The sequence below is a fragment of the Gymnoscopelus microlampas genome, assembly GCF_963454915.1.
Source record: "Gymnoscopelus microlampas genome assembly, chromosome: 6".
Lineage (NCBI taxonomy): Eukaryota > Metazoa > Chordata > Actinopteri > Myctophiformes > Myctophidae > Gymnoscopelus > Gymnoscopelus microlampas.
In genome coordinates, this window is record NC_139943.1 from 45,251,760 (window position 1) to 45,265,414 (window position 13,655).

The following is a 13,655-nucleotide window of genomic DNA, read 5'->3' on the forward strand; positions in this document are numbered from 1 at the left end:
TGGCGTACTAAACACCATGCTGCAGGGCTCTTAATATGTTTGCTGTTACGAAGCCAGTTTTGGAAGTGAAAGTCAAATATTTAACTTTTATTCCATTTTAATTTCATTTTATAATTAAGCCAATGGCAGTCGGATCAGGTTGAAACCTTGCACAAATATGGAGATCAAGAATAAATCAAGAATCAAATCTGTATCAGTCGGCATAAAGGCATAGAGGCATAGAGGAATAGAGGGATAGAGGGAGGCTAATACTGTAGCCTATACTTAAAGGATTCACTCAGAGACAAGATTTGCAACAATGTATCGTCGCTGTGGAGCAGAAACCTTGTATCTCCATATTTCAACTTGTCGTGCAAAAGTCACAAGAATAGCTGATCTACAAGCTCACAACATGTCACATGGTGAGCTTGTAGATCTGCTATTTAAAAAAGAAATTGAACAAATGTCTACGCCAAAGTGAAAGTGGTTAAGTGTGTCTGTGGGTTTTATAAATATTGAACCAATAAATATTGAACTCTCTCCGTCTTTTATATAATATGCTCTCTCTCACGCATGCGCACACACACACACACACACACACACACACACACACACACACACACACACACACACACACACACACACACACACACACACACACACACACACACACACACACACACACACACACACACACACACACACACACACACACACACACACACACACACACACACACACACTTGTAGTTCGTTAATGTGATCAGTGCAAAGGGGAGATGGGAGGTTGAGTAACATCTGCTCTAGGGACCAGAATATCTCTGATCGCATCATAAGGTCGGCTCATTACTGCATCACGTGCGTGCGCACGTACTGTACACACGCATGTACACACCACACATACGCATGCGCGCACCACACTCAGACACACACACACACACACACACACACACATCTTCTGCTCCTCTTGCTCATTATCATAACATACTGACAGCAGGCAACACATCAGAAGTTGCAATAAAAGTTGAGCCTGACACCTGGGGCACGCACACACACACACACACTGCACACACTGTACACACACACTGTACACACACACACACACACACACACACACACACACACACACACACACACACACACACACACACACACACACACACACACACACACACACACACACACACACACACACACACACACACACACACACAGCAATAAGCGGTCATAATTACACATGACTCGAGGGACTGCTTCATTTGCGACAACATTTACAAAATAACACAGACTCAGCACATAATATGCAATGAATACATTACTAGAAAGCTTATAAAGAAGGTTTTTTGAATACACACATGCACGCACACACACACGCGCGCAAACGCGCACACAGGGACCTGTCTTGGGTTTTAGTGCTGGTTGAGGTATTACTCTGGGTGATGTTTTAGACTGGCCATTAGTCACTGGATAGAACCACTCACCTCAGGAAGAGAGGAAATTACACAAGCTCGCGCACACAAATACTGCAAAGCGGCAATTCAGGGGTTCAACCCAAAACAGAAGTTGAAAGCTGTGAGGGGTCTAGACCGTTAACAGTTTCTGACATCTGTATTAAAGATAGCTTTGCAAGTTTTATCATGATTGTACAGTCTTTCATTTTAGGCCAAATTTGTTCTAAAACATGTCCTTTTTTATATCAATACCCCCTATTGGGCAATTTCAAAAGCATTTTGTTTCAATAGCTTAATGAAACATATCCTGAAAGTTTTGTTATTTGTTTGACAAACTGTTTTTGGATTTGTGCCAGGCCAATGCACGTAATTTGGAAATGATGGCGCCCCCTATTGTCTGATTTCATGATAACTTTACACACATGGTTCAACAGTGTTATGAAACATATCCTGTGAGTTTTGTAATCATTAGACAAAACGTGTTTGTCATTTAAATAAGACTTTCAGGGTATGTTTCAGGTACTTATGTAGACATATCTTGCAAGTTTTGTGATGACTGGCCAAATGGTTGTTGACTTTGGTCTATCTATGCGCTGATCCACACCCTTTCAAGTTCATTGACTCAATATCTTCCAACAATACTAAATAAGATATCAACAAGCTGTATGTCTGATAGGCTTGGTTCAATATTAATGAACAGAACATATGGTACATACAAGGGGCCAGCTTGACATATTTACAATGAGGCCGATATGGAAGAGAGACAGTTCATATGAATGGCCTGTAGGTGGCCTGCAGGTGTCAGAAAGAATATTCTCTCATTTTAAGTTTTTGACTAACTTTAGACTAGATTTTCTTACCTTAATAAAAATTGTCATAAATACTATATGCTTCCAGTCGCTAGTTTAAAGTCTCATTTCAATCATCATGATATGTGTTGTGCTAAATTATGATCCTATTTATTCTGAAATTGACGATAAAGTAGGCTAAGCTCCAGGAGGAGCTGGATGATTTGATTGACAACCTACGCATCCAATAGCATTCCTTCCCCGGCCCGCTCTTTTTTTGTGTAACAGGAACTCGGTTTGGCTCCTCCCCTTTCTTAGTCCACTTCCTCCCGGGTGCTTCTGTGTTTATTCATACTAACAGCAACATTACACGTTTAAGGCAGTGGTGCAGACTGTCTGGAGAGATTAGAGCAATATTGACACCCCCTATTGGTCAATTTCAGAACTCTGTAGTTTTGTGCACTCAAAACTACACAGTATTATTATTACAGTATTATTATGACTAGGAGTTGTGATTTTTTCTTTTTAAAATTCCGACCTTAAATTATTATTACCATCCAATTATTTGTAACACTACCATTTACCTTCTCAGTGGAATTTGCTAAACCATTGCATGGGACAAATCAGCAAAAAACAATAGGGTTTCAGGCTTGCACCCCTACCTAGATTAGACACACATTCTACTCATACAGTATCCATACATCAACAACTCAACATGGCAAACGAAAGCCAATCGGAGCTGGTACAAGGTTGCCAGGTGTTGACAAACAAACGGAGATAGGCAATGGGTAATCAACAATAGCTGCATGTGTGAGTGCGTTCGGGTAGTCAGTATCTTGTCAGTTTGCTTTTTTCCTCTGTAGAAGTGTGTGCGCGCATCAATAATTCAGGTTTTAATTACAGTACACACAGACAGCAAGACAAAGAGTGCGCTGGTGGGGACAGGAGAGATCTCAGAGGTGCTACAGCCTCAGGCACACGCTTCTGTTTTACAGCCAACAATATCAAACTTTCACACACTCCCTCTGCTTCCCTCTGCCTCTCTCTCGCTTGCCCTCTTCTCCCTCTCGCCCTCTTTCTTTCTCGTGGTGTAGGGGTGAGTATTGACTTTCCTGTGTGTGTGTGTGTGTGTGTGTGTGTGTGTGTGTGTGTGTGTGTGTGTGTGTGTGTGTGTGTGTGTGTGTGTGTGTGTGTGTGTGTGTGTGTGTGTGTGTGTGTGTGTGTGTGTGTGTGTGTGTGTGCGCGCGTGTGTGAGTGTATGAGCAAGCAGAGCCCTGATGTAGAGGCCTGGTTATCCCTCGTAAAGCCTTAGATACAGAGACCCCTGCCAACAGTCTGAGAATGCTCTTTAGTACCGCAGCGCGCGCGCACACACACACACACACACACACACGTGCGCGCGCGCACGCACACCGTTCCCAACACCTGTGGGAAGGTAAACTGTGCCCTTTCAAAGGTTACCTATCACACAGAGTTTGAGGTTACAGAGAAATAGCGAGGGGGAAGAAAAGACAGAGAGGTACACAGACAGAGTGAGAGAGAGAGGAAGAGCAGTGGATACATTTGAAAGTACGATGTTTGTCGAAGGCAGCCGCCAGCGAAGAAGAAGTCGCTCAAGTGCCTCAGGCCATGTGCAATTATATTTGAGAGATTTGTTGAGACATATTTCTAGAGAGTTCTACCTGATTACAAAGACACAGGAATGAACCTCCCAAATGCGTACAATAGCCCGTTAATTTCACTTCACAATTTTGTCAGGAAAGATAGATGGAGTCAGATAGGAGGATTAGTAAAAAAAAGTATTTTCTAATTATTGTGTAAGGTTGAAGCTGTAAAACTGTGTAGCTTACACTCCTGCATGCTACTTACATAAAACAATTAATAGTGGGAGGAATGAGGAAAAAAAGGTTCTTTTCTCGGTGGCAGTGGTGTGCCTGTAGGTGGCAGTTGATATTTATTAAAGGCCAGTTTTAGATCTAAGTGTTGCCAATGGGACAAAACAATTTCAGTTACGAGGGTGTGAACTACCCCATCTCTCAGAACGCCTGAAGTCGGCTGCAGGGGTTTAACCATGACAGGAGTTTAATTGCCATGTTGTTTCAACCAATCAACTGTCTAGTGCTACACGAAAACTGGTGGATTATTGTGGAAATGGTTAACAGTGTTTTTTCTCATTGCTTTGATGTGAAGTTTCATCTAATAATGACACTTACATCTGAAGGCAGTTTTAAAATGTTTACAGTAGACAGACAGGCCTTAAAGGGGGCTAAAGGCTTCAAAAGAATCCATCTCAGATCCAAGCTTTTTTTCTGATGGACTGTCTTGTGACAGATTGTGTTTATACATGGTCACTAGAGAGGGATTTCAGAGGCTAATTCCTCACCTCAGCCAACATCTGTTCCAAACTATCGCTGCTTTCACTGCAGAATGAAGCCTGGGCTCACACCCACTCAACTTCTGACCAATTACACTGTCCGAGCTAGTTGGGACAGTCAGAACATGTTGGGGTGCAGGAGTGTCCGAAACTGGCTTGTTCGAAGAAAGTCTGGACATGGGATGGAGCGTGTATCCCTCCTTAACATAGAAACCAAGGGAGATCCCAAAAAGCTCCTAGTCTAAATCAGATTCTAATTACTTATATGGCCACTTGGTGGGTTTCTCTCAACACAAATATAGTGTAAAGGGATAGGTGCCTTTTGGGCAAAACATTTAGCAATCGTTTATTCTATGTGTAGTGAGTCCACCACTGATTGCAGTCAGTGCAGTCTTTGTTACCACACACCTGTATAGTCTTTATCCGTTGAGTAGATTCCACAAGCAAACTGCAACTTTCAACATTTTGAAACCAATTGCAGACTGAACATTCTGATATGATACAACTGAAACCAAAGCCAGTCAAAAATGGTAATGAAAAATAACCCAACTTGTGGTTATTCGCTCATCAATGCAAATGAATAATAATAATAATAATAGCAGTAGAAAAACAGGTTAACAAAAGTATAACCAAGCAAGACTAGAACAATACAAATAAAATGTTGCCAGTCCCATCTATCCATCCATCAGCCCATCCATACACCCATCTCTGTGAATCCATCTGCCTTTCCAGTCGTCCGTTTACTCTCCCATCTATCTAAGAATCCAATATCTGGGCGCCTTGTGGCGACTGGACTGGGAAAGGGGAGAATAATACACGGAGGGGCACTAAAGCCTGATTGATACTTATGTCCAACGACGGTGTTCCATGCCGAAAATAGCCATTCAACCAAAACGTGTCGCAATTTAATGTGACACGTTGTGAACTTGTAGATCTGCTATTTTTGGCACAGTAGTATAACTATACTATAGGGATAACAGAGAGTGAGAGTGCTGGAGTCTGGAGTGTCACAGTATTCACACCTTCCTTCTCCGCCTCCCCTACAGCCTTCTGCACGCACACATGCAAATTGCATACATGTCGCCTATGTGCTCATAGCGATGAATAATTGTGAAATAAATGTATTTTATGAGGATATTTACAACTTTCAGTTAGAATAATATTATTTTCTCATATTTTCTCTCCTTGGTTTACAACAAGGTGAAGACTGATGACTGATGGCTAACACATAATGGTAATAATATGTATGATTGCACCATTAGCCAATTTTATGGTACACAAAAGATTATGTGTAATATGACGTAAGTTGCTCACTGTAGACAGATTTTCTTTTACTGGTATTACTATACATGTAACTCTGTAACATGAGGAAATCTAAACATAAGATCACCCTGGCCAGATTGTGTGATTTACATAACACTGTGTTTGACGTGAGAGGCTAAGTCTGCCAACGGTACCACACATCTCCCTTCATTTATTCCCACTGACGGAAATCTTCTTTGACAGGATTCTTTGCATACTTGGCGATGGGAATCCAATACCCTCCCGTTGAGATTGCTCGAGTTTACAGGATCAAACTGGTGAACTCAAGCAATCTCAACTGATTGGGCCTCTGCCAAGTGGATTGAGCTTTAATAGTGAAGGCCGCTTCTCACAAGTCTCCCCAGGAGGTATCACACTCAAATAGGGATGATAGGGAAGCCAGCAGATCCCAGTCCATCCACCCATTCAGAATTGAAATCTCTTGGGATCTACATGATTTGTGAGAAGAGAACGTTGAATTTTGCCAAAAGGTGGTGATTTTGCATTTACAAGTGGGAATAAACAGTGCCTTCTATATTACAAACGAGTAAAATATTGGTGGTGCCAAGATAGAGTGTGAATGTGAGAATCCCTTTAAATGCAGTACATACAGTAAAAAATGAGTTCAAGCACTGAATATACTGTAAATTCTTGCCTCTGACCCAGTTGTGCTCAAAGGAATAGCTGGTGGGGGAGAGAGCAGAAGAGAGGGCGTGAGAGAGAGGAGGTGTTTAGGAGAGAGTGTGAGAAAGAAAAGAGAAGAGAGAACGAAAGACAGAAAGGAGGAGAGAAAGGAGAGATAATGGAAGAAATGAAAAGACGATGGGAAGAGCTGGAAAGGAGGAGAGAGTAGTGTGCGTGCATAAATGCGTGCGTGTGCGTGTGTGTGTGTGTGTGTGTGTGTGTGTGTGTGTGTGTGTGTGTGTGTGTGTGTGTGTGTGTGTATGAGTGACAAAGAGAGTAACAGAGAGGGAGGTAGAGAACCTCCCCCAGGGTCAAAGCTCTCATTATCACATGGAAGGGTCTCCATTTTCTTGCTTTTTTCTTTAATATTCAAAATCCATTGTTATGTATAGCCTGTACAGTATGAGCTGCTTTTGGTACATCAATTGAGACATCCACACACCGTGTGTCCTTTAAGTCAGAACCCATTACACAATATTCCTCTCTTAGGGGCACATAACTACTGCACTAAACATTTACCATGCGCTCAAATTCAATGAGCCCAGCTGGTCCCCGTTAGGTGTTAGGTGACTTCATAGCCTCCCAATCAAATCATATCAAACACAATTTGTAACTTGGAATTGTGGTTATATACTGTCCAATCATTGGTAACTACGTACATTTACTCAATTAGCCTACTGTACTTAAGTACAGCTAGAACTAGGGTAGATGGTTCTCGAGACACTTGAAATACAGACGGACTACAGACAAAGTCTTCATTAAATGCTACGAAAACGGGCACAGATATTCTCTGTAATAGATATCAAGTGTTTCAAAATGGTTTTCAGATCGGTCAAATGGCGAGTCTGCAGTAACATTCAATATCTTGTATTTGTATTTGAAAATACACCCAAAACCAGTAGAATGGTGTGTTATTTTCTTTTTTCCCCTTATTATTTTCTAACCAACATTTTGACTGTTGTAAGCATTTTAAGTTTAAATCATCAAACATGTCCCAGTCTGACATATTATTGTCTCATGTGGTAAGAAGGTGTGTGGAAAGCCATGTCTTCCCCATGGCGTGCGCAGTCAGCAAGTCTCCATGGGGATAATAAATATCCCTTTTTCAAGTCCCATGGTGCCCAACCCAATTTTGTGAGCCATGCAGCAATTGATGCATGTGGCATGTTTTCAAATTCTTTTCAAGGTCATGTCATAATTCAACTTATTTTACCTTCATAGATTACCATTGTGTTGATAAGGATTTCATGAAACGATGTACAGCATAGTGATTTTCTCACAGTTCTAGGGACCTCTACTACTGAGTGTCTCTGTGATTTGATATATACCTTTGATTTCATTATACACTGATCAAGTCCTCGATTACCATAAAGTAAGGCTTCAAAAGGATCCCTGGCTAATAAGCCTTATGCCTTAATACATTATAATTGCCCTCTATAGCTAAAATTCAAAACATCTTAAATATTTTATTTATTTTAGAAACAAGTTAATCTTTTACTCAAGCGGGACATTGCCCGTCGCAAGTTGATGATGTCATTTGTCCATGTGTGGTCCAGCCCTATGGAATTTATGGAATAGGCCTACATCCATATTTGCTTCAGTTAATGCTTAAAAGAAGGATTTTTTTTGTTATCTAAACATCTGATCTTTTTCCCCCTTTCCCTACCATTTTCAACACGAAACTGGGGAACATAAGTGGAATCAGAATTGATAAAATCCTAATAATACCCATGCGGTGTTACAGGTACATGGCTGTTTTTACTAAACAAGAAATTGAATATGTTTTCTCTCCAGGAGAAAATCTGTTTTTATGTCCACTTATAAACTACTTATCTACTTATGTCTACTTATCGCTAATCCTAATTCTGCTTAAATTACTCTGGGTGACAGCATCAGCCAAATGCCTAAACATCTAAAAGTATGAGAGCATATTCCCTCCTCTTCTGGTCTTATTCATGTTCTTACCTCCAGGGCAGTAGACCTCTTCCGTAGCAGCTGCTCAATGTTCCTGGCTGCTCTCGCCACCAGCTCTTCAGCATCGTTCGGCGCCACACTATACAAGTTCCTGTTGTCCAAATAAATCTACAGACACAAAGAGAGAGAGGGTTATGTTAACACATTGACTGCCAAGGATGCAATATTACGTCATCTCAAATCCAACGCTTCACCGCCAAAGACTTAATATTACGTCATCATGGTGTTTTTTTGTGATTACGCTAGAGGGCGCTCTTCGTCCAACCTATGAATGATACCTTGACTTCCGGAGAAGCGTAGACCCGTAAATGACATCATTTTTTCAAAGATTACCCTGTCCACTGCAATGTTATCAGATTTATAAAAATACATTTATCTCGGATTTCTTTTCCCAGATTGAATTTTTTTGTGAAAACACGCAGTTACATGTCTTTTTTTCCCGGTAGAAAGAAGAGGTTGAATACAAAAATTCTGTGGATCGTCAAAAAGACTCAAAATAAGGTCAAACCGCTGGCAGTGGCGGATGAATGAATGAATTAATACCTGTTGTTAGAGCCATATATACGATTTCTGTTGTTTCACATGTTTGATGACGTCACTGCGTCTGCGGGGCGCGGTCAAGGCCAAGGCCAAGGGTTGCCATGGTATTTAACAGGTTCAGTAATCAGCGTCAGGTGTTGCCAGTGGCAGAGGCAAACAGCTTTTGACTGTGTTAGATAGAGCTGGTGGTCTGTATCCTGTGTTTATTTGTTTATGTGTTGATTTAATGTATGCTAAAGTGATTGGCACGATAAGGCTACAGAGAATAAAGCATTATTTATGAATTCCATGGACGTTTGGACCTTCAGTATTTCAGCACACGTCAGAACTTCCTCGGCAACCAGTATAGTGCCAGAAGTACAGGACTTTTGACACTACACTTAAATAGCACCTCAAGTATAGGACTTGGGCGCTACATTTAGGTCTAAAACTGCCTCAGTTCGGGGTGATTTGCTTATTGGGAGCAAATCACATCAGCGAGGCTCGTTAGGAACGCGCACGGACAGGCCGTGCCGTGTGTGTTTGTGTGGACGGAGGCGACCGGCGACGGAGCCACGGCGGAGACGGGGACCCACGGCGGACGATCAGCGGACAGCGGGCCATCAGCGGGCGGTCAGCTGCGAGGTGCCGTACTGTGAGGGATCGCCACCCGGAGCTACAGGAGCGAACCGGGGACATCCGACAGACGACACCGCACGCCAGCAACAGCCAGCCCAGCGGTGAGCGCGACTGGACCGGTCCGCACGTCGGGTGCGCACCATCTCCGACCTACACCACCTTCTCGTACGCTGACGGACGTCAGTGTTTTGGTTAGTGGTAGCCTACGATTAGCGGCGCAGCGCCGATAAGACAATAAAACAATGGCCATTGTAAACATGTGTGCACACTAACATAAACAAATCCAATGCATTGGTAACAAGCGCCTTAAAAAGACTTTTGCGCGTTAAGGCGTATTGTTTGGACTAGACTGTATTGCGGGTGGAGCACGGAGCATTGACTTTATTTATTATGGAGAAAGAGGAGGCGCAAACTTGCGCTCATGAAGAGGTGGAACTTGACGTTGGTGGGGATGGGGCTTTGGGAAAACGCATGGTAAAAATGACACCTAAAGCATTGTTGGAGAAAATTGATGGTTTGGAGAAGGAGCGAAAGGCTAAACTGAATAAACTTTTGAAAATTAAGGAAGACATCATTGCCCTGTTTAAGGAGCAAAATGCAAATGAGGCAAATGGTACATTTCGCACATCATTTATGGGGTTATATGGTGAAACCGAAAAGGTTCAAGGTACTTTAATGGGTTTGCTGCCTGAGGCTGAAGCAAAGAAACACCAAACATGGTATAATGCAAAAATGTTGAATTTTGATGGGTTTATCGAGGCGGTGAATGAAGGCAGGTTTACATGCAAGGTACAAGGTTCCCCTGGTGGTTTTGATGATGATGATGGTGATTTTGATGATGATGAGGTTGACAATGATGGTTTTGTTGCCGCCGGCAACGGTGAAAATATTGATGAAGTTATTATTGAGCCCCATGACAGCATTTCAAATGTTCCTTCCGTTGTTGCATCCAAAGCTCATTCAAAACACCATAAATCCACCGCTTCAAGTAAAAAGTCATCCACCTCATCTGCACGCATAAAAGCAGAGGCGGAAAAGGCCGCACTCGTGGCTCGTGCTGCTGCACTAAAGGAGGTGCATGTGGTGGAGGAACAGGCTGAAGCTCTGAGGAGGAGAAAGGAGGAGCTGGAGCTGAACGCTCAAATAGCAGCCTCTGATGCCAAAATATCAGTCTTCCAGGAGGCCAGTGTTGCTGGCAGGAAATCGGATGGTATGGAGTCCTATTTCAGGAAAGGTGCTAAACCTAAAAGCGTGCCTACTTTCGGTAAACAGCAATCCTCACAACAGGTTCAGCCACCGCCAAAATATGTCACATCTGAGCATCACAAAGCCAAGGATGCAGCTCGTAAGAATCAACAAAATAGACCACCATTTCACACATCAACTTGGAAGCCTGTGGAAAGGCTAACAAGGCAAAAATTACCCTATACAGCTCTATCATCTTCTCAAGGAGATCTCTACAATATATTTCAAAGGCAAAATGAAATGATGGCACTGCTTGTGCAAACACAAGCCTCTCAGTCCCTACCTCAAAGACAAATTCCAGATTTTGATGGTGATCCTTTGCAATTTCGAATATTCATAAAAGCATTTGAACATTGTGTGGAGGCTAAAACCAATGACCGGGGCGACTGTTTGTATTATCTTGAGCAGTTTACTAAGGGACAGCCAAGAGAGCTGGTACGCAGTTGCCTTCATATGCCTCCTGCAAGAGGTTATGTTCTGGCCAAAGAGTTACTCGAGGAGCACTTTGGGAATCCATTAAGAGTAACGGCAGCTTACATGGACAAAATCATGGCTTGGCCAAATGTCAAGACGGAGGATGCCAAAGGTCTCCAAGCCTACGCACTGTACTTGCGTCAATGTTCGAATGCTATGGAGGAACTGCAGTATTTGGAGGAGCTAAACATGCCGACTAACATGAAAGCTCTCATACAGAAACTCCCATACAAGCTCAGGGAACAGTGGAGAGGTAAAGCATGCGACATCGTCGACAAGCAGAAGAGAAGAGCTCACTTCAAAGATATTGTGAAGTTTATTGAACTACAGGTCAAAATTACTTCCGATCCGGTCTTTGGTGACATCCAAGACACTCCTCTGGTTAAAGGAGAAACTAAACCCAAAACTCAACCTCAAATAAAGTCACAGTACAAAAACAGTTTTGCAACTCATGTTGCAGTTACTGATGAATCTAAAACAGAGCCACACCAGAATAAGTTTGGTAGCAACTGTCTGTATTGCACAGGTGGGCATGTATTGGACCAATGCCCACAACTGGGGAAGAAGACCCATCAAGAGAAGGTGGACTTTCTAAGGGAGAAAGGCCTGTGTTTCGGTTGCCTGTGCACAGGGCACATGAGCAGGTATTGCGACAGGCGCATTACTTGCTCGCACTGCAACAAAACACACCCCAGTGTGCTACACATGGAGAGAAGGGAGGTGGAGAGCAGCCTTGAAGATACGGAAGTGCCAACAATAATATCAGATTGTTGCATTACAACATCCACTTGTGGCCATACAGGGGCTGGCAACATCGGCATACTTCCCATCTTGCCTGTACAAGTGAGGTGCTCAAAGGGCAGCAAAATTGTCAAGACGTATGCTTTTCTGGATCCAGGAAGCACAGGTACTTTCTGTTCGGAACAGCTGGTGAACAAATTGAACACGGAAGGCCAAAGAACAAAAATCAATTTGCGCACCGTGGGTCATAGTAAGACGGTACCCAGCTGCATGGTGAATGGCCTGCAAGTATCTGAATTTAATAGTAAGCTATTCTTCAAACTTCCTGACGTGTTCACCCAAAAGGAAATGCCTGTGTCTACTGACAACCTGATCAGTGTAGAGGAGCTGGATAAGTGGCCTTACCTCCAAGGTATCCAGATCCCTCGAATAGCAGCTAATGTGGACCTGTTAATCGGTACCAATACCTCCAAGTTAATGGAACCGAGGGAGGTGATTAACAGCCATGGGGAGGGACCCTATGCTGTCAGAACCCTACTGGGGTGGATAATCAATGGTCCTTTACAGGGTAAGGACCTGCATAGTGGGAGTGGTTGCCCCATAGTTACTGTTAACTGCACAGTCTGTAGCCAGTTCAATGAACCATCAGCAGACTCAACTATCACAAAGAAGAAGAAAAAGAAGGGACGAAGGGCAGCGTCTGTCAGGGAGGTCAAAGATCAAGTTGACCCATCAGCTTGTGAAGTGCTCTCTTCCTCTGGGAAAAAAGGCCAGAAGGAAGAATCGGCTATTGGGAAGAATCCCGAGCTGAACAGGGTGGTGCAAGAGCCACTCAACGCAGAAGAGCACAAAAGACCTGCCATGGCTAAAAAGCCAAAGAAGGCCAGGAAGCCTGCCGCCAAGAAGGCAGCAGCTAAAAACCAAATAAGGAGGAAGAAAGGACGATGGCAGAGCTCAAGAAAGAAAAGGCTCAAAGCAGAAGACACATGAGGAGCTCAAACAGGTCTCTGACTCATCATCCTCCTTTTTTAAGGGAAAAATGGAGACTTAAAGGAATAAAGGATGACAAATCTAACAAACGGAAGACTGAGGGGAGAACAATTAAAAGTGGATTGAGAAAAGCGCCCAACCTAAAATCTGGTACAGATTTAAACCAATTTTGAGTTTTTTGGTTTTGCAATTGTGAATATTGCCTGAGTTTATAACCTGAAAGGTTCTTTGTATTTTAATTTTGGTTTCTATGGCTCTTTGTGAATTTTGTTGTAATTGCTCTGTTTTTCCACCAGTAGCAATTAGGGGCTGGTGTGTTAGAGCCATATATACGATTTCTGTTGTTTCACATGTTTGATGACGTCACTGCGTCTGCGGGGCGCGGTCAAGGCCAAGGCCAAGGGTTGCCATGGTATTTAACAGGTTCAGTAATCAAGCGCAGGTGTTGCTTGTGGCAGAGGCACACAGTTTTAGACTGTGCTCCAGAGAACTGTGT

General features: G+C 42.9%; 1 protein-coding gene across 1 annotated transcript in view; it reads right to left on the reverse strand.

Moving 5' to 3' along the window:
• The window catches only part of LOC311047176 (voltage-dependent calcium channel subunit alpha-2/delta-1), a gene marked incomplete at both ends in the record, with an annotated part of 149,172 nt that overhangs the window by 113,394 nt on the left and 22,123 nt on the right, over nt 1–13,655 (reverse strand). Inside the window, one exon of the mRNA XM_084059815.1 lies at nt 8,543–8,659. Within this exon, the coding sequence (XP_083915941.1) occupies nt 8,543–8,659 (117 nt within the window). The remainder of the gene's footprint in view (nt 1–8,542; nt 8,660–13,655) is intronic.